At 38.8% G+C, this 22,648-nt stretch overlaps 1 protein-coding gene across 3 annotated transcripts in view; it reads right to left on the bottom strand.

Annotated features, from left to right (window-relative positions):
- RNF24 (ring finger protein 24) overlaps positions 1-22,648 on the bottom strand; it is a 93,860-nt gene that overhangs the window by 30,826 nt on the left and 40,386 nt on the right. For 2 of the 3 annotated variants that reach the window (XM_085003465.1, XM_021078063.2), the window contains exon 2: positions 3,263-3,412. In XM_085003465.1, the coding sequence (XP_084859591.1) occupies positions 3,263-3,405 (143 nt within the window). In that variant the 5' untranslated portion in view covers positions 3,406-3,412. Of the gene's footprint in view, positions 1-3,262; positions 3,413-3,600; positions 3,634-22,648 lie in introns of those variants that run through there. The other variant, XM_003134311.7, reaches the window with a different exon arrangement.

The following is a 22,648-nucleotide window of genomic DNA, read 5'->3' as shown; positions in this document are numbered from 1 at the left end:
TTAAAAAAATGCTGAATATTTTACATAACATTTATCATTTTATTAAAGGGCAATGGCATTTAAAAAATTTAGAGTATAGTTGATTTACAATGTTGTGCTAATTTCTGCTGAATGGCAAAGTAACTCAGTTGTACATATTATATATTCTTTTTATTTTATTCCATTTAATTTTTTTTTTTTTTGTCTTTTTGCTATTTCTTGGTCCACTCCCGCGGCATATGGAGGTTCCCAGGCTAGGGGTTGAATCGGAGCTGTAGCCACTAGCCTACGCCAGAGCCACAGCAACGTGGGATCCGAGCCGCGTCTGCAACCTACACCACAGCTCACGGCAATGCCGGATCGTTAACCCACTGAGCAGGGGCAGGGACCGAACCCGCAACCTCATGGTTCCTAGTCGGATTCGTTAACCACTGCGCCACGACAGGAACTCCTATTTTAAATTTTTTTAGGGCCATACCCACAGCATATGGAAGATTCCAGGTCAAATCAGAGATGCAGCTGCCAGCCTACACCACAGCTGCAGCAATGCCAGATCTGAGCTGCATCTGCGACCTATATATACCATAGCTCATGGCAATGCTGGATTCTTAACCCACTGAGGGAGGACAGGGATCAAACCCGCATCCTCCTGGATACTAGTCAGGTTTGTAATCCACTGAGCCACAACAGGAATTCCCAGTACCACTTCTTAATTCATTCATCTGTCGACAGGCATTTAGGTTGTTTCCACGTCTTGGCTATTGTTAATAGTGCTGCTATGAACATACGGGTGCATGTATCTTTCTGAATGAAAGTTTTGTCTGGACATACACCCAGGAAAGGGATTCTGGATCATATGGTAATTCTGAGGAAACTCCATACTGTTTTCTGTAGTGGTTGTACCAACTTACAGACTCACCAACAGTGTAGGAGGGTTTCCTATTCTCTACATCCTCTCCAGCATTTATTTGTAGACTTACTAATGATGGCCGTTCTGATGGGTGTGAAGGGATACCTCATTGTAGTTTTGATTTTCATTTCTCTAATAATTAGTGATGTTGAATGTCTTTTCATGTGCCTACTGCCCATCCTTATTTCTTTGGAGAAATGTCTATTTACATCTTCTGCACATTTCTTGATTGGGTTATTTTTTTATTGTTGAGTTGTATGAGTTATTTGTATATTTTGGAGATTAAACTCTTGTAGGTTGCATCTGCAAATATTTTCTCCCATTCTGTAGGTTGTCTTTTCTTTTTTATGGTTTCCTTTGGTGTACAAATGCTTTGATTAGGCTCCATTTGTTTATTTTTTTTCTTTTTTTCTTTTTTTTGCTCTTTAGGGCTGCACTTGCAGCATATGGAAGTTTCCAGGCTAAGGGTCGAATCAGAGCTATGGCTGCTGGCCTACACCACAGCCACAGCAATGTGGGATCTGAACCCCATCTGTGATCTGTACCATAGCTCATGGCAATGCTGGAGCCCCCACCCAATGAGCAAGGCCACGGATGGAACCTGCATCCTCATGGATATTAGTCGATTCATTTCCAATGTGATACAATGGGAACACCCTGTTTTATTTCTAATGCCTTGAGAGAATGACCTAAGAAAACATTTGTACAATTTATGTAAAGAATGTTTTGCTTACGTTCTCTTCTAGGAGTATTTATGGTGTCATGTCTTATCTTTAAGTCTTTAAGCCATTTTTTTTTTTTCTTTTTATGGCCACACCTGTGGCATGTGGAAGTTCCCAGGCTAGGGGTCGAATTGGAGCTGCAGCTGCAGATCTATGCCACAGCCATGGCAACGGTGGATCTGAGCCACACTGGTGACCTATGCCACAGCTTGTAGCAATGCTGGATCCTTAACCCACTAAGCGAGGCCAGGGATCGAACCTGAGTCCTCATGGACACTATGTTGGGTTCTTAACCCGCTGAACTACAACAGGAACTCCTTTAAGTCACTTTGAATTTATTTTTGTGTATGGTGTAAAGGTGTGTTCTAATTTCATTCATTTACATAAGGGTAATCACATTTTTGAGAACTTCATAAAAGATTCACTTTCCATGAAGAATGGCAACAATTAATTATTGCTGAAAGATATTTGATGATGGTATTTATAATACTGTGCAAATACTAAAAACTTTCAGATGTATAATTATTTAATAAAATCCTCTTCTCTTTTATTCCATAAAGCTCTTTGAATACAGCATAAACATTTTTATTGTCTTATTAAATTTTGGGTTTGAAAATTAGGCCCTATTTAAAAACTTAAAAAGAGAAAAAATGCTTGCTTAAACAATTATGAGTCAGTCAACTGTGAATCTTTACTGGCCAAATCCATTTCTCCTTTTTTTTTTTTTTTTTTTTTTTTGTCTTTTTGCTATTTCTTTGGGCCACTCCAGCGGCATATGGAGGTTCCCAGGCTAGGGGTCGAATCGGAGCTGTAGCCACTAGCCTACGCCAGAGCCACAGCAACGCGGGATCCGAGCCGCGTCTGCAACCTACACCACAGCTCACGGCAACGCCGGATCGTTAACCCACTGAGCAAGGACAGGGACCGAACCCGCAACCTCATGGTTCCTAGTCGGATTCGTTAACCACTGCGCCACGACGGGAACTCCCATTTCTCCTTCTTTGTCACTTGTTTGTACGTGCTCCTGAGCTTGTGGAATAGTGTTTTACGCAGATAATCAATCACCTGTACAACTAACCAGTTCAACAACAAATGGGAACTTAAGATCTGATATCCCACAAGAATAGTTTTTTTTTGGGCCATGCCCATGGCATGCAGAAGTTCCTGGGCCAGGGATCGAACCCATGCCACAGAAGTAACAATGTCAGATCCTTAAGCTGCTGAGCCACCAGGGAACTCCCATGAGAATATTTTTAAAGGCTTGGATCTTGTTTTGGACATTGTTTCCTTATTCCTTTAGCTAACACCCTTCTTAAAAGCAATTCTGAAATTTCTGAGAAAGTAGATTAAATCTTGGGGACAATGACAAATGTCTCTGGGCGAGGTGTTAATATGTTAGAAAAATAAATGAAGATAATCTTCCCCATAGTGTAAAATACCTCATCAGCAGATAAGACTGAGGAATCAATAAAGGTGTTTTACCAAATAGTAACTCGCAGAAGGTTAAAATGTTAAGCCACCTTAATTTTAGAAAATTTTCTAATTAGCATATGTACAAAAATTTTTAACCTAAGGTTAGAAAGCTGACTTACTACTGATTTTTAATATTGACAACATAAAATAAAAGCAACATAGAATAAAAATTGATTACCTAATCAAGTAGCAACAGAAGAGTAAACTAAGGATGAAGACAAATATAGCAGTGCCAAAAACCACAATATATATGTTGAGTGGTAGATTCTGGAATCCAATATTAGGCATCCTGAAGTTGTAATGTGGGAAATCTGAGCTCATGGATGAACTGTGGGGAAAGAAAAGAATGGGAAAAAATTAGATTATAAAGACTAAGAACCAATATAGCATTATCTCCATACACGTATAGAGGCAATTTATTTTCTTAAGGCTTAACCCCATTTGAATCAAATTTGATAGAGGGTTAATATCCTTGCCATTAATTAATTACAGCACAAATATTTAATGAGTACTTACTAGGTACGTGGCACTATTCCAGATGCTTGAGATCCTACCTAAAAAGTTTTACAAAAAGATATTCAGAGAGGAGTTCCCATCGTGGCGCAGTGGTTAACGAATCCGACTAGGAACCATGAGGTTGCGGGTTCGGTCCCTGCCCTTGCTCAGTGGGTTAATGATCCGGCGTTGCCTTGAGCTGTGGTGTAGGTTGCAGACGCGGCTCGGATCCCGCGTTGCTGTGGCTCTGGCGTAGGCCGGTGGCTACAGCTCCGATTCAACCCCTAGCCTGGGAACCTCCACATGCCGCGGGAGCGGCCCAAGAAATAGCAACAACAACAACAACAAAAAAAAAGACAAAAGACAAAAAAAAAAAAAAAAGATATTCAGAGAGAGGTATTTCACTGAAATAATGCCAGTAATCAATAAATACACGAAAAGTTAAACCTCAAAGAAGTGCAAAGGAGAAGTTCCTGCTGTGGCTCAGCGGTAACAAACCCAATTAATATCCATGAGGATGCGGGTTCGATCCCTGGCCCTGCTCAGTGGGTTAAGGATCTGGTGTTGTGAGCTGTGGTGTAGGTCACAGACATGGCTCTGATCCTGAGTTGCTTGGCTGTGGCTATGGCCACCGACTGCACACTCTGATGTGACCCCTAGCCTGGGAATTTCCATATGCTGCAAGTGTGGCCCTAAAAAGACCAAAAAAAAAAAAAAAAAAAAAAAAAAAGTACAAAGGAAGAAAAAGGAACAAGTGTAGAGACTGTAAAAACTCTTTAACCTTTAAAGCAGTAATATTTATAGTGATAAAATACTTGAAATAACTTAGATATCTCACAAGGAGATAAATTGATTAAATAATTATATAGAGTCATATGTTAACATTATTAGGTCATTAAAACCTGTTTTCAATAATTTTTTTTTTTTTTTTGTCTTTTTGCCATTTCTTAGGCCACTCCTGCGGCATATGGAGGTTCCCGGGCTAGGGGTCGAATCAGAGCTGTAGCTGCCAGCCTACGCCAGAGCCACAGCAACACAGGATCTGAGCCGCGTCTGCGACCTACACCACAGCTCACGGCAACGCCAGAACCTTGACCCACTGAGCAAGGGCAGGGATCGAACCCGCAACCTCATGGTTCCTAGTCGGATTCGTTAACCACTGCGCCACGACGGGAACTCCTGTTTTCAATAATTTAAAATTTAACAAAGATATGTGGGAAAATTAATCAGGATATAAATTGTATATAAAAGAAGACCCCAATTTTGAAAAAGGTTGAAAAAAAGGTAGGATACAGACATATTTGTATATATAGGTAGGTGTGTGTGCGTGTGTGTACATGATTGCAGCAGAAGAAAGCCTGAAAGCCAACATATCAAAATGTTAATAGTGGCTTGTGATTTACTAGTCATTTTGATTTTCTTCTTTTTAACACCCCCCCCCCCTTGGAGTTCTCTTGTGGCACAGTGGGTTAAGGATTTGGCACTGTCACTGCAGCAGCTTGGGTTGCTTCTGTGGCTCAGGTTTGATTCCTGGCTCCTGACCTTCCACATGGGTGTGGCCAAAACCCCCACAAAACCCTTTATTAAATCAGGCTCTGTTCTAAGCATTTTACTGGCTTTATTTTAATTTTCACATAAAACTTCTATAGGTAGGTATCATAACATCTCCATTTTATATATAAGGGAACCAAAGCTTAGAGTTTTGGTCACATAGCCATAACTGACCAAGTATGTATGAAAGTCAAGGCCTCTCCAACTCCAAAGCCAGTGCCCTCAGCCTATAAGCTCTATAATCTTTACAATTAGAAAATACTAAAAAAGGGCCTATTTCTGTCGATAAGTTTGGTAATACTGATCACTACATAGTTAAAATACCATGAATGGAGTCTGTCCCTTTTTTTAGGTGATGAGCTATAAAGTGGCTCATCACACCTTCATGCTAGGATTTTGTCATTTTGATTCATTACAAAATAAAGAGCAACTGCCAGGCTTGATTATGAAGACCACATAATGGTAATTGAATTATCCATGATGACTGCCAAAATAAAAACAGAACTAAATAAAACCCCACCAAACAAAATGCTTCTGCTTTTATTTATACAAGGTACATTAAAAATGTGTTTGTAGATCTTTGGTGTCCTTGTTGGTTCCCAGAAGAGCATATTTATGTAGACAACATTGAGATACTGACTGGCTGTATCGGAAACCTCAGTGTTATCATTACTTTAATTTCCAACTTCTAATAACTTATTTCAGGAAGCAACACTTGAAAAGAACTACTTCATCCCATGGAAACTCCTCTCTGAGAACTTTCAAACAAAAATAACAGACAATATTTAGTTTTGAACATTTAGCCACTTTCTGCAGGTGCTTTTATTCAAATATATAATTTCCTTTTTCTTACATTTAGATCTTCTTGAAAGAGAAGGAAGGACTTAAGGAGTACTTTACTAAACATATCTAGCACATATACCGTAGAGCTATAAGGAAATACAGCTGCACAAAACTTAACTCTTCTACACTGCTGACAGGGCTTCATTTGATGACTCCTGCAAGAGTCAAGACTCAGATGACTATCCTTCAAATATACATACAAAATTTGGCCACGCCAGCAGCATGTGGAAATTCCCGGGCCAGGGATGGAACCTGAACCATAGCAGCAACCCGAGCCACAGCAGGGACAACACTGGATCCTTAACCCACTGCACCACAAGGGAATTCTTATCCTTCAATTCCTTAGTTATACCCTTCACCAGACAAACTGGGCTTGGTAAAAATAATTCTCATCTTAGGAAATAGGAGATTAAAGGTATATGCTAGGTGGGCTAATAGAGAAGAAACAGGCAAACAGATGGAAACTTGTATAGTGGAAAAAGGGACAGGTTTGTAGTCAGCAACTCTAGACGTTATTCCCAGGATGTCACTAGCTAGTCAGTACTTGGTCCATCTATGCTTCAATTTTCTCATCTTTTAAATGGGACAATGTCTATCCTATCAACTTCAAGGATTCCTGGAAGGATAAAAGGAGACCATTTTAGTGTTTGAAAACTCTGAGTTAGGACAAAATACTAAGGCTCTAATATGTGTGTGTATAAGTGTGTGTGTGTGTGTGCGCATATGTGTGTGTACACTTTGGTGGGGGGAGTAGGGGAGAGGAATGATATTAAATAAAAGTAGTAAATAATGCAAAAGAAGTCCTAGCAAAGATCAAGTCTCTACAGAGGATTCTAACCAAACCAACTCCTCCTTCCTCAGAGAGCTTCTCTGCACACACTGCCAAGCTTTGTGTCAAGCGTCCTGCCAACCTGGCCACTAGAGACAGAAACTGGAAACCTATCCGGGCCAAAGGTAACCATCAATATAGGCCAGCTGGGAGTGATCTGGTAGTGTGAGAATGCTATCCAGAAGGGGTCTTTGTACAGGGTAGTATCACCAATGAACTTGGGAATTCTGGACAGTGACACATCTGCAATCCTCTCCATATTTTAAGCTGATGTATTTATTCTAGGAGGGAAGGAGTCCACACAGAACACATCAAGAAGAGGTCTAACAGGGCAGTGTCATCTCCTTTCCTGCTTAAAAGAGGTTGTTGGTCACATTACATTAAGCATATCACTGTGCACTTCAGTCTAATTCAACAAGGCACTGTGTGCCAGGTCTGTAATAAAGAAAGGAGCAAGAAAAGTGTGTTCAGAGGAGGGGAGAGGTCTCATATAACATGCTCACTTCAGAATTCTGCTTAGGTTTGGAATTTTCCTAGAAAAAAGGAGAAAATTCTTTTTTTCCCATTTCCATTTCTATCTTCTGCAAGGCCCTTTAAAAATTTTTATTATTTAAAAATTATAGTTGATATACAATGTTGTTAGTCTCTGGTATACAGCAAAATGATTCAGTTTTATACAAGCACACACACAGATACACTCTTTTTCATATTCTTTTTCATTATGGCTTATGACAGTAGTTCCTTGTGTTCCCTGAATATAGCCCCTTTATCTATTTTATATATAGCAGCTTGTATCTGCTAATGCAAAACTCCCCATTCCCATTCCCCTTTGTTAAGCATAAGTTTGTTTTCTATGTCTGTAAATCTGTTTCTGTTTTGTAAATAAGTTCTTTTGTATCATATTTTAGATTCCACATATAAGTGATATCATTTGGTATTTCTTTTTTGCTTTTTTTTTTTTTTTTTTTTTTTTTTTTTTTTTTTTTGCTTTTTTTAAGGGCTGCACCTGGCACATGAGCCTCCCAGGCTACAGCTGCTGGCCACAGCCACAGCAATGCCAGATCCGAGCCGGGTCTGTGACCTACCCCACAGCTCACGGCAATGCCAGATCCTTAACCGCTGAGTGAGGCCAAGGATTGAACCCACAACCTCCTGGTTCCTAGTGGGATTCGCTTCCACTGTGCCACAACAGGAACTCACCATCTTTCTCTTTCTGACTTACTTCATTTAGTATGAGAATTTCTAGGTCCATCCAATGTTGCTGCAAATGGCATTATTTCATTCTTTTTCTATGGCTGAGTATTATTACATTGTGTATTATATACCACATCTTCTTTATCCATTCATTTGTCAATGGACATTTAGGTTGCTTTCATGTCTTGGCTATTGTAAACAGTACTATGAACACTTGGGTGCATGTACCTCTTCTTTTTTTCTTTTTACAGCTTCACCTGCAGCATATGGAAGTTCCAGGGCTAGGGGTGGAAAAAGAGCTGTAGTTGTAGCCTACACCACAGCCACAGTAACACTGTGATTTGAGCTGCATCTGTGACCTATCCTACAGCTTGCTGAAACACAGGGAGGAAGGCCAGGAATGGAACCAGCATCCTCACAGACACTGTGTCAGGTTCTTAACCCACTGAGCCACAACAGGAGCTCCTGCATGTATCTTTTCGAATTAGAGTTTTCTCCACGTATATGCCCAGGAGTGGGACTGTGTGGTAAATATTTTTATTTTTTTTTTGTTTGTTTAAAATCAATATATATTGGATTTCCCGTCTTGGCGCAGCAGAAATGAATCCGACTAGCAACCATGAGGTTCGATCCCCAGGTTCGCTCAGTGGGTTAAGGGTCCGGTGTTGCGGTGAGCTGTGGTGTAGGTTGCAGACATGGCTCGGATCAGGTGTTGCTGTGGCTCTGGAGTAGGCTGGCAGCAACAGCTCCAATTGGACCCCTGCAGGTGCGGCCCTAAAAAGACTAAAAAAAAAAAAAAAAAAAAAAAAATCAATATATATTGCCAATACTATGTAATTCAATAATGGACTGCATTTCACATTAATCTGTAACAGATTAAGATGTTTGATAGTAGAAAATATTAAAAGACATACTAACACGAAGTTAAAATGTCAAGTAAAAATCATTTAAAAAATTGAAGTACCACAAGCATTTAGTAATTAAAACTTATCAGTCTCTTTTTTTGGTCTTTTGTCTTTTTAGGGCCACACCATGGGAACTATTTGCATACTTTTTTTTTTTTTTTTGCCTTTTTGCCTTTTCTTGAGCCACTCCCTTGGCATATGGAGGTTCCCAGGCTAGGGGTCTAATTGGAGCTGTAGCCGCTGGCCTACGCCAGAGCCACAGCAACTGGGGATCCGAGCCTCGTCTGCAACCCACACCACAGTTCGAGGCAACGCCAGATCCTTAACCCACTGAGCAAGGGCAGGGATCGAACCCGCAACCTCATGGTTCGTAGTCGGATTCGACAACCACTGTGCCACGACGGGAACTCCTATTTGCACCGTTAAGGTGGTGATTCTGACTGGTGTGAGGTGATCCGTCACTGTCGTTTTGATGTGCATTCCTCTATAATTAGTGATGTAGAATATCTTTTCATGTGCCTATTGGCCATCTGTACATCTTCTTTGGAGAAAAGCCTATTTAGCTCTTCTGCTCATTTCTTGACTGGGTTTTTTTTTTTTTTTTGTTTTGTTTTTTGTTTTTTTTTTTTTGTTATTGAGTTGTCTGAGCTGTTTGTATATTTTGGAATTTAAGCCCTTTTCGGTTGCATCATTTGCAAATACTTTCTCCCATTCTATAGGTTGTCTTTTCATTTTGTTGATAGTTTCTTTTGCTGTGCAAAAGCTTGTAAGTTTGATTAGGTCTTGTTTATTTTTGCTTTTATTTCTATTACCTTGGGAGACTGACTTAAGAAAACATGCAAGGTTCCCCCCCCCCCCCATTTTTTGTTTTTTTTTTCAGGGCTGCATCTGTCGCGTATGGAGGTTCCCAGGCTAGGGGCTGAATCAGAACTGTAGCTGCCGGCCTATGCCACAGCCACAGCAATGCCAGATCCCAGCCTCGTCTATGACCTACACCACAGCTCAAGGCAATGCTGGATCCTTAACCCACTGAGTGAGGCCAGGGATTGAACCCACATACTCTTTGGTACTAGTCTAGTTCATTACTGCTGAGCCACAAAGGGAACTCCACAGATCCTCTTTCAAAGCCTACCTATAGTAAAAAATAGGCTGTTGTGGCCTGCTTTAACTTAGGTTCGGGAGCTTAATAACACTTTCAAAATTATGTGTATCTAGAGGGATACACTCTGGGTTTTTAAAAGCAAACTTTGGAAACGTACAGTTAGAACTGGACAAGTTAACAAATTTGAGAACTTTCTAATGACCAACTTGTTTTAAAAAGTTTTACCCTTAGTTCTATTAAAAAAAAAGATTTATAAAATCAAATCTTTTCCTTATTATCAAAGGTTGTAATTAAATTTCTAATTATGATTTTATTAAGTGTTTTTATCTTAATTATACTGGAAACTTCATGATAACGGGATCTGATGTTCTGATGATTATGGCATGCCCAGCATCTAGGATGTGCTCAGGATATACTAAATGAAGGATTAAATAACAATATAAACTTACTCAATATGTACATGTTCAAATGAAATCTTCTCTCAAGAAACACATTTCTGTCCCTTATAATATTATCCCAAATGCCATTTCCTTGAGGCTCTGCAGAAGCCTTCTTGCAATAATCTAGAAGTTTCAGTTTCTAACACCTTCCTGCTCTCCTTTTTGTTTTTATTAGCTTTTTTTGAGATATAATTTATGTACCAGAAAATTCACTTTAAATTTCCTTATTTTGAATGTAATTCAATGATTTTCAGTAAATTTAGAGTTGTGCAATCATCAACCATAATCCTATTCCAGATCATTAACATCATCTCCACAAGGAAACTGTACCCATTAGCTGTCATTCCCTATTCCAACCCTCAGCCCGAGGCAACTACAAATCCACTTTGTCTCCAAAGATTTGCCTTTCTCGGACAGTTTATGTAAGTGGAATCGCAATGTATGGTCTGTTGTGTATGGCTCTTTGATTTAGCACAATGTCTTCAATCTTCAAAGCTCATCGATATTATAGCCTATATTAACATTCTGTCGCCCCCCCACCCTTTTTTGGCCACACCTGTGACAAATGGAAATTCCTGGGCCAGGAATCAAAGTTGTGCCACAGCAGCAACCACTTTGGTAACAACGCCAGATCCTTAACCTGCTGCGCCACAAGAGAACTCCCCCTGTGTCCTTATACTGACAAATAGTTTTTCACTTTATGGATAAATTATTTTTCTTTATTCATTTACCAGTTGACAGACGTTTGCATTGTTCCCACTTTTGGGCTATTAAGAATAATTCATGTGTAATTTTTTGTGTGTGGATATATATCTTCATTTCTCTTGGGTATATAACTAGGAGTGAAGTTGCTGGGTCATATGGTAACTTAATGCTTAACCTTTTGAGGAACTGCCAGACTGTTGTTTTTTTTTTTTTTTTTTCTTTTTTAAATGGCCACACCTGCAGCATATGGACGTTCCTAGGCCAGAGACTGAATCTAAACCACAGCTTTGGCCTATACTACAGCTGTGGCAATGCCAGATTCTTTAACCCACTGGGCTGGGCCAGGAATTGAACCTGTACCTCTACAGCAACCTGAGATGCTGCAATAGGATTCTTAACTCACTGCATCCCAGTGGAAACTCCCAAACTTCTTGTCTTTTTTTGATTTCAGCCATCCTAGTGAGTGTGAAGTGGTATCTCACTGTGATTTTTGATTTGCATTTCATTAATGACTGGTGATACTGTACACATTTTCATGTGCATATTGGCTACTCATATATCATCTTTGGGGAAATACCTATTTAAATCTTTGGCCCAATTTTTTTTTTTTCTTCTTTTTAGGGCTGCACTCAAGGCATATGGAAGTTCCCAGGTTAAGGTTGGATCAGAGCTGCAGCTGCCAGCCTACACCATAGCCACAGCAATGCCAGAGCTGAGCCTTGTTTGTGACCTACACTGCAGCTCATGGCAACACTGGATCCTTAACTCACTGAGTGGGGCCAGAGATCAAAACCGCATCCTCATGGATACTAGTCAGGTTTGCTACTGCTGAGCCACAATGGGAACTCCAAGGTTTAGAATTATGTTTTTTTTTTTCCTGGTCCAATTTTAAACTCGGGTTATTTGTTTTCTTATTATTGAGTTGTAAAACCTCTTTATATATTCTGGATATAGATGCTTTATCAGCTGTATAACTTGCAAATCTTTTTGCTCCATTTTAGGTTTGTCTTTTTACTTTAATGGTATCTTTTGAAGTTTTTAATTTTGATGAAGTTCATCTTCTCAATTTTTTATTTATTGCTTATACTTTTGTTGCTGTAACTAAGAAATTCTTGACTAACTCAAGGTCATAAAGATTTACTTATATGTTTTAAGAGCTTTATAATTTGAGCTATGTAATCTTTAGCTCTATGATCTATTTTGAGGTAACCTATACATATGGTGCAAGACAAAAGTTTATCTCTCCCCCTGATTAGCATCATCTACTGGAAGAGGTTGTTGGTCACTTTACATTAAGCACACTACTGTGCACTTTAGTCTAATTCAACAAAGCACTGTGTGCCAGGTCTGCAGTAAAGAAGGGAATAGGAAAAATGTGTTTAGAGAAGAGGAGAGGTTCATCATTTTGCATAGCTTAAAAGAAAATCTACTGACCAAAAATTTATTTCTGGGCTCTGGATTTTGTTTCACTGATCTATGTCTATTTTTTCCTTTTGCCTTTTTAGGGCTGCGCTTGTGGCGTACAGGGGTGGGGGTCCCAGGCTAGGAGTCTTGAATTGGAGCTACAGCTGCCAGCCCACACCACAGCCACAGCAATGCAGGATCTGAGCCACATTTGTGATCTACACCACAGCTCATGGCAACGCTGGATCCTTAACCCACTGAGTGAGGCCAGGGATTGAACCCACATACTCACTGACTCACTGACACTATCTCGGCTTCTTTACTTGATCCACAATGGGAACTCCATGTCTTTGCTTCTTTTTTTTTGTCTTTCTGTCCTTTTAGGGCCACACCTGTGGCATATGGAGATTCCCAGGCCAGGGGTCCAACTGGAGCTATAGCTGCCAGCCTATGCCGGAGCTATAGCTCCCAGCCTATGCCAAAGCCACAGCAAAGCCAGATCCGAGCCGCGTCTTCGACCTACACCATAGCTCACAGCAACGCCAGATCCTTAACCTACTGATTGAGGCCAGGGATTGAACCTGCAACCTCATAGTTTCTAGTCGGATTCATTTCCACTGCGCCACGACAGGAACTCTCTCCACATCTTCGTTTCTAATCTGAATGCATTTTATTTTTCTTTCCTGACCGTCTTGGCTGGAACTTCCAATGCAATGTTGAAAAGAAATGAATGCAGATATCCTTGCCTTGTTCCCAAACTTAGAGGGAAACCGTTTAGGCTCTCATCATTAATTACGATGTTAGCTATAAGTTTTTTTATGTTTTTTTAAATTAAAAAATTTTTAAATTATAGTTGATTTACAAGCTATGTTTTTATGTATGCTTTATGTATAAGCTTCTTCTATTCCTTGTTTGTTAAGAATTATTACTCATATCGGTCTATTATGTTAATTGGTTTTCTGATGTTAAATTAACTGCATTCCTGGTGTAAATCTTACTTGGTCACAATCATTTTCATATGTTTTAAGAATCAGTCTGTTAATATTTTGTGGAGGATTTCTGAAGCAATAGTCAGAAGAGATACTGATTTGTTGGCATAAAGTAGTTAATAGCTCAGGGGTTAGTAAACTATGACCCACAGCCTATTTTCATATGGCCCACAAGCTAGGAATGGTTTGTACATTTTAAAATGGTGTATGAAAAAGCAAACAAACAAGAATATATGATAGAGACAATATATGGCCCTCAAAGCTTCAAACATTTACTGTCTGGCCATTTGTAGAAAAAAAATTGCCAACTCCTGGTCTAGCTAAAGGCTTCTCAATTCTGTTACTCTTTTCACTCCTGGGGATATAGCCAGAGAAAACTCTAATTAGAAAAGATGCATGCATCTCAATGTTCACTGCAGCACTATTTACAATAGCCAAGACATGGAAGTAACCAAAATGTTCATCAACAGAGGAACAGATAAAGAAGATGTAGTACATATATACAATGGATTATTATTCAGCCATAAAAAAATGAAATAATGCCATTTGCAGCAACATGGACAAAACTAGAAATTATCATACTAAGTGAAGTCAGACAAATGTCATATGATATCACTTATGTGTGGAATCTAATAAAAATGATACAAAAGAACTTATTTAAAAAACAGAAACAAACTCACAGATTTTGAAACAAATCTTATGGTTTCCACAGGTGAAACAACTGGGGGGAGGGAAGAAGTGGGAGGGTAGGAATAACACATACACACTACTGTATAAAATAGATGATTAGTAAGAACTACTGTATAGGAGTTCCCGTCATGGCTCAGTGGTTAACGAATCCGACTAGGAACCATGAGGTTGGCCTTGCTCAGTGGGTTAAGGATCTGGCGTTGCCGTGAGCTGTGGTGTAGGTCGCAGATGCGGCTTGGATCTGGCATTACTGTGGCTGTGGTGTAGGCCAGCGGCTACAGCTCCAATTATCCCCTAGCCTGGGAACCTCCATAGGAAGTGGGTGTAGCTCTAGAAGAGAAAAAAAAACAAAAAACAGAACCACTGTATAAAATAGATGATTAATAGATGATTAATATAGCAAAGGAAAATCTACTCAATAATTTGTAATAACCTATATGGGAAAAAAGAAAGGGTATATTCATATGTGTGACTGATTCACCTTACTGTACATGAAACTAAGATAATATCATAAATCAACTATACTCCAATAAAATAAAATTAAACAAACAGACAAAAAGAACCAACTTTTGATTTCACTGATTTTCCTCTATGGTTTTCCTGTTTTGTATTTCATTAATTTCTACTCTAATTTTTATTCTATCCAGCCTCTACTTGCTTTGGGTTTAGTTTGCTCTTATTTTTCTAGTTTCTCAAGTGGAAGCTTAGGTTATTGATTTGAATTATTTACTCTTGTCTAATATAAGCATTTATAGCTATAAATGTCCCTATAACTCTTGCTTTAATTATGCCCATTAATTTTTTTTTGGCCGAGCCTACAACATGTGGAAGTTCCTGAGCCAGAATTGGACACGCACCACAGCAGCGATTGGGGCCACTGCAGTGGCAATGCTGGATCCTTAACCTGCTGAGCCACCGTGGAACTCTGCCATTAATTTTTTTGTAATCATCAATGATCTAATTTTTTGAGCAATGATGTAATAAAAATAATTTATTAAAAAACAAATTTATAAAATGTCAAGTAGCAGAGTTTTCTTGTGGCACACTGGGTTAAGGATCTGGCATTGTCACTGCAGCAGTTCTGGTTACTGCTGTGGTGTGGGTTTGATCCCTAGCCTAGGAACTTCCATATGCTGCAAGTGTGGCCAAAAAAAAAGTTAAGTAGCAAATGGTTATTACAAAAGTGATACTTTTGAATATAACTTTATAAATTTTGGTCTATCACAACTTCTTAAGCGCATATACCCTGCATATCTTTGAAAAATTTGAAGTGAAATTCACATAACATAAATCATATTAAAGTAAGTAATTCAGCTGCATTCAGTGTCTTCGCAATGTTGTGCAACAACCACCTTTAACTAAGTACAAAACAGTTCACACTCTAAGTTTAATAAAATTCTGTACCCATGAAGCAATTACTCCCTGTACCTTCCTCCTTCCCAGTTCTGGCAACTGCCAAACTACTTTTTGTTTCTGTGGATTTACAGATACTGCATATTTCATAAACATGGAATCATACAGTATATGACATTTTGTATCTGTCTTCTTTCACTTGGCATAATGTTTCTGAGTTTCATATTCATGTTGTAGCATTTATCAGTAGTTTTAAAAAAGGGGGCATCCACAACATTTTTATTGATTTATTTATATAAAAATTTTTTTGGCTGCGCCCATGGCATGTGGAAAGTCCTGGGTCAGGGATCAAACCCACATCACAGCAGCAACCAGGGCCACAGAAGTGACAATGCCCAATCCTTAAGTGCTAGGCCAGGGAATTCCTCATATCAGTACTTATTTTATGGCTTATTATATGAACATACCACAATTTTTAAAAATAAGGTACAACTGATGTACAATATTATGTAAGTTTCCGGTGTATAACATAGAGATTCACAATTTCTAAAGGTTATATACCATTTATAGTTATTATAAAATATTGGCTGTATTCCCTGTGTTGTACTATAGCTATATAGCTATATCTTTGTAGCTTTATTTTATACATAATAGTTTGTACCTTTTTTTTTTTTTTTGTCTTTTTGCCATTTCTTAGGCCACTCCTGCGGCATATGGAGGTTCCCAGGCTAGAGGTAGAATCAGAGCCATAGCCACTGGCCTATACCACAGCCACAGCAACATGGGATTCGAGCCGTGTCTGCGACCTACACCACAGCTCACGGCAATGCCGGATCCTTAACCCACTGAGCGAGGCCAGGGATTGATCCTGCAATCTCATGGTTCCTAGTAGGATTTGTTAACTACTGAGCCACGATGGGAACTCCAGTTTGTACCTCTTAAGCCTCTACTCATATCATGCCTCTTGCCCTTCCCCTCTCCCTATTAGTTTGTTCTCTATATCTGTGAGTCTGTTTCTATTTTGTTATATTCATTAATTTTTTTTAGATTCCACAAATAAGTGATAACATACAGTATTTGTCTTTTTCTGACTGACTTATTTCATTTAGCATCATACCCTCCAAGTCCACCATGTTGTTGCAAATGATAAAATTTCCTTCCTTTTGATGACTGAGTCATATTTCATCATATATACACCACATCATCTTCTTCTTCTTTTTAAAATCTTTTTACACTCACACCTGTAGCATATGGAAGTTCCAGGCTAGGGGTTGCATAAGAGCTGCAACTGAGGCTTACGCCACAGCCAGGGCAACGTTGGATCCTTAACCCACTGAGCAAGGTCAGGGATTGAACCCATATTCTTACAGAGACAATGTTGGGTCCTTAACCCACTGAGCCACAATGGGAACTCCTATACCACATCTTCTTTATCTATTGATCTGGTTTACTTGGGTTTTTTTGTTTGTTTGTTTTGTTTTTTGTTTGTTTTTTTTTTTTTTTTGTTTTTGGCTGTGCCTGTGGCATGTGGAAGTTCCTGTGTCAGGGATCAGATTTGCACCATAACAGGGATCTGAACTGCTGCAATGACAATGCCAGATCCTTAACTCACTGAGCCACAGGGAAATCTGCTGTTTTTTTTTTTTAATTGAACTGTAGTTGATGTACAATCTTACATAAGTTACAGGTATATAACACTGTGATTCACAATTTCTAAAGGTTATACTCAATTTATGGTTATGATAGGATACTGGCTATATTCCCTGTGCTGTATACTATACCCTTGTAGCTTATTTTATACACAATAGTGTACCTCTTATCCTCTACCCCTATCTTGTCTTCCCCTCTTCCCTCTCTGCACCCCTCCCCCAACCACTGGTAACCGCTCATCTGTTCTCTATATCTGTCTGTTTCTTTTTTTGTTATATTCACTAGTTTGTTGTACTTTTTAGATTCTACATATAAGTGATAACATACAGTAATTGTCTTTGTCTGACTTATTTCACTTAGCATAATACTCTCCAAGTGCATGCATGTTATTGCAAAAGGTAAAATCTTTTCTTATGGCTGAACAGTATTCCATGGTGTCTTTTTTATCCATTCATCCATTGATGGACACTTAGGTTGCTTCCATATCTTGGCAATTGTATATAATGCTGCTATGAACACTGGGGTACATGCATTTTTCTGAGATAGTGCATTTTTTTTTTTTTTGGATAAAGACCCAGGAATGAAACTGCTAGGTCATATGGTAGTTCTATTTTTAGTTTTTGGAAAAATCTCCATACTATTTTCCATAGTGGCTGCACCAATTTACATCCCCACCAACAGTGTACAAGGGTTCCCTCTTCTCCACATCCTCGCCAACACTGATTTGTGCTCTTTTAATGATAGTTACTCTGATAGGTGTAAGGTGATATTTCATTGTGGTTTTAATTTGCATTCTTCTGATGATTAACGATCTTTTCATGTGCCTATCGGCCATTTGCATGTTTTTGGAAAAATGTCTATTCCGGTCTTCTGCCTATTTTTAATAGGGTTGTTTTAAATGGGTTGTTTATGTTTTTGATGTTGATGTATTGAGTTGTTAATGTATTTTGGGTATTAGCCCCTTATTGGTCATGTCATTTGCTAATATTTTCTCTCATTTAGTAGGCTGTCTTTTTGTTTTGTCAAAGGTTTCATTTGTTTTGAGATCTCTTTCTCTCTTTTTCTAGAATACCACATTTTCTTTATTCATTTATTCACTGATAAACATTTGGGTTCTTTCTATCTTTTGGCTATTGTGAATAGTGCCATTATGAACATTTGTGTACAAGGTCTGGTTTGAGTACCTGTTTTCAATTCTTTTGGGTATCTTCCTAGGAATGGAATTGCTGGGCCATATTCTGAATCTATGTTTAATTTCTTGAGCCACCAAAATGTTTTCTACAGTGTCTGCACCATTTTACATTCCTACCAGCAATGTATTAAGATTCATATTTCTTCTTATTCTAACACTTATTGTTTTCTATGCTATTTTCAAAATACCCATCCTTGAGAAGTGGTACTTCATTATGGTTTTGGCTTGCATTTCCCTAATGACTAATGATGTTGAACATATTTTCATATGCTTATTTCATTTGTATATCTTCTTTGGAGAATTAGCTATTTAAATCCTTTGCCCATTTTTTTTTTTTTTTTTTTTTTTTAATTTTATTTTCCCACTGTACAGCAAGGGGGTCAGGTTATCCTTACATGTATACATTACAATTACAGTTTTTCCCCCACCATTTCTTCTGTTGCAACATGAGTATCTAGACATAGTTCTCAATGCTATTCAGCGGGATCTCCTTGTAAATCCTTTGCCCATTTTTAAACTGGGCTATTTTCTTCTTGTTAAGTTGCAAGAATTCTTCATGTACTCTGGATACTAAGCCCTTATTAGATATATGATTTACAAATATCTTCTCCCATTTTGCAGTTTGTCTTTTCACTTTCTTGATAATGTCCTTTAATGCCCCAAAAATTTTAATTCTGAAGTCTATCTTTTTTTGCTTTTTTTTCTTTTGTGGCTCATGCTTTTGATGTCATATCTAAGAATCCATTGCCAAATCCAAGGTCATGATATTTACCTCTAAGTTTTCTTTTAAAAGCTTTCTAGTTTTAGCCCTTCTATTTATGTCATTGGTCCTAATTTTTATATAGGCTATGAGGAAGGGGGTCCAACTTTATTTTTTTTGCATGTGAATATACAGTTGTTTCAGTATCATTTGTCAGACTATTTTTTCCACATTTTTTTTTTTTTTTTGTCTTTTTGCTATTTCTTGGGCCGCTCCCGCGGCATATGGAGGTTCCCAGGCTAGGGGTTGAATCGGAGCTGTAGCCACCAGCCTACGCCAGAGCCACAGCAACGCAGGATCCGAGCCGCGTCTGCAACCTACACCACAGCTCACGGCAACGCCGGATCGTTAACCCACTGAGCAAGGGCAGGGACCGAACCCGCAACCTCATGGTTCCTAGTCGGATTCGTTAACCACTGCACCACGACGGGAACTCCCTATTTTTTCCACATTAATGGTCTTCACATTCCTGTCAAAAATCAATTGGTTCTAGATGTCTGGGATTTATTTCTGGATTCTCAAATCTATCCCATTGGTTTATATGTCTGTCTTTGTGTCAGTATGATACTGAGCTGTTTTGTTTTGTTTTTTTTCCTTGCCACGCCCATGGCATGTGGAAGTCGCTGGGCCAGGGACTAAACCTGCACCACAGCATTGACTGAGCTGCTGCTGTGACAATGCCAGATACTTAACCTGCTGCACAGAAGGGAACTCCAGTACTACAGTATTTTGATTACTGTTCTTTTGTAGTAACTTCTGAAGTTGGGAAGAGTGTAATTCTCTAATTCTGTTCTATTTTTTCAAAATTATTTGGGCTAGTCAGGGCCCTGTGAAGTGCCATAAGAATCTGAGGACTGCTTTTCCATTTCTGCAAAAAGATGATCAGAATTTTGATAGGGATTGCACTGAACCTTCATTGCTTTGGGCAGTCAGTCATCCCATTATTTTTGATTTGTTGTGTTTTCATTTTCACCCAGCTCAAGATGTTTTCTAACTTTCCTTGTGTTTTCTTAACATATGGGCTACTTAGAAATGTAATGTTCATTTGCAAATATTTGTGGGGTTCCCAAATTTCCTCCTTTTGATAACTTCAATTTAATTTCATCATGGTCAGAGCACATATTTTGTTAGATTTCAATCTTTTTAATTTTTGTTTGTGTTGCTTTTTAGGGTCATACCTGCTGCATATGGACGTTCCCAGGCTAGAGGTCTAATCAGAGCTACAGCTGCTGGCTTACACCACAGCTGCAGCAACGCAAGATCCGAGCCACATCTGTGACCTACACCATAGCTCACGGTAATGCCAGATCCTTAACTCACTGAGTGAGGCCAGGGATCAAACCCGCAACCTCACGGTTCCTAGTCAGATTCGTTTCAGCTGCCCCACGATGGGAACGCCTCAATCTTTTTAAATTTATTGAGACTTATTTTATGACCTAGCTCAGGCATTGGTAAACTATTCATGCTTGGTTGTTTCTGTAAGTAAAGTTTAGTGGGACACTCATGCCCATTCATTATATTGTTGTTTATAGCTGCTTTTAGTTAAAACAGCAAAGTTGAGTAGCTATGACGGAGACTGTATACGCAACAAGCCTAAAACAGTTACTATGTGGTTCTTTCAGAAACCTTTTTACTAACCTCTGGCTTACCACAGGGTCTATGGATGTTCCATGTGTGTTTAAGAAGAATATGCATTCTGCTGATAAGGTAGAGTGTTATATAAGTGTCAGTTCAAGTTGATTGATAGTGTTATTCAACTCATGTTATCTTTGGTGATTTCTGGTATAGTTGTTCTACCCATTCTTGGGAATGAGATATTGAATTTTCAACTAATATTGCTAAGTTACCTATTTTCCCCTTTAATTCAGTTACTTTTTGCTTTATGTATTTTAAGGATCATATGTTAGGTATACATATCTTCCTGATGAATTGACTATTTCATTATAAAATGTCTTACTTTGTCTCTAGTACAATTTTTGTTTTAAAGTATATTTTGTCTGATATTAGCATAGCTACTCTGGCTCTTTTATGCATATTTTTTTGCAAGATGTACCTTTCCCATAATTCTATGTCTTTGAATATAAAGTGTTTCTTGTAAAAAATACATAGTTGAAGCTTCTTAAAAAATCTAGTAAGCCAATGAAAGCTTTCCCACTAAAATCTGGGACAACACAAGGATGCCCATTCTCACCACTTTTATTCAACATGTCCTAGCCACAGCAATCAGGCAAACAAAGTAAAAAAAAAAAAAAAAAAGGTATCCAAATTGGAAGAGAAGAGGTAAAACTGTATGCATATGATATGATACTATTAATAGAAAACCCTAAGGACTCCACACAAAAACTATTTTTTTTTTTTGTTATTGTTGTTGTTTGTTGTTGTTGTTGTTGCTATTTCTTGGGCCGCTCCCGTGGCATATGGAGGTTCCCAGGCTAGGGGTTGAATCGGAGCTGTAGCCACTGGCCTACGCCAGAGCCACAGCAACGCTGGATCCGAGCCACGTCTGCAACCTACACCACAGCTCAAGGCAACGCCGGATCGTTAACCCACTGAGCAAGGGCAGGGACCGAACCCGCAACCTCATGGTTCCTAGTCGGATTCGTTAACCACTGCGCCACGACGGGAACTCCACAAAAACTATTTGAACTGATCAATTAATTCAGCAAAGTAGCAGGATACAAGATTAACATTCAGAAATCAGTTGTATTTCTGTATACTAGCAATGAAATATTAGAAAAGCAATATAAAAAATAATACCTTTTAAAATCACATCCCCCTGTCAGTCACAGATGTGGCTGGGATCTGATGTTGCTGTGGCTGTGGTGGAGGCCAGCAGCTATAGCTCCAAATGGACCCCTAGCCTGGGAATCTCCATATGCCACAAGTACAGCCCTAAAAAAAAGAACCCCCCCCCAACTAAATACCTAGGAATAAACCTGACCAAGGAGGTGAAAGACTTATATGCTGAGAACTATAAAATATTAATTAAGGAAAGTAAAGAGGATTCAAAGAAATGGAAAGATATCTCATGCTCCTGGATTAGAAGAACTAATATTGTTAAAATGGTCATATTACCCAAAGCAATCTACAGACTTAATGCAACCCCTATCAAATTACCCATGACATTTTTTTACGGAACTAGAATAATCCCCCAAAATTTATATGGAACCATAAAAGACCCAGAATTGCCAAAACAATGCTGAGCGGGGCTGGGTGGGGGGAACAGAGCAGGAGGCATAACTCTCCCAGACTTCAGATAGTATTACAAAGCTACAGTAATCAAGACAGTGTGGGACTGGTACAAAAACAGACATACGAATCAATGGAACAGAACAGAGAGCCCAGAAATAAACAAAACCAGACACCTACAGTCAATTAATCTTCAACAAAGGAGGCAAGAATATAAAATGGAAAAAAGGACGGTCTCTTTAACAAGCGGTGCTGGCAAAAATGGACAGCTGC

This window comes from Sus scrofa, chromosome 17 (genome assembly GCF_054392235.1).
Source record: "Sus scrofa isolate SSC_HxYL_T2T_F1_AM1 chromosome 17, Sscrofa_HxYL_maternal_Yorkshire_Landrace_v2.0, whole genome shotgun sequence".
NCBI classification, from domain to species: domain Eukaryota; kingdom Metazoa; phylum Chordata; class Mammalia; order Artiodactyla; family Suidae; genus Sus; species Sus scrofa.
This window is presented reverse-complemented; position numbering and strand designations above follow the sequence as displayed.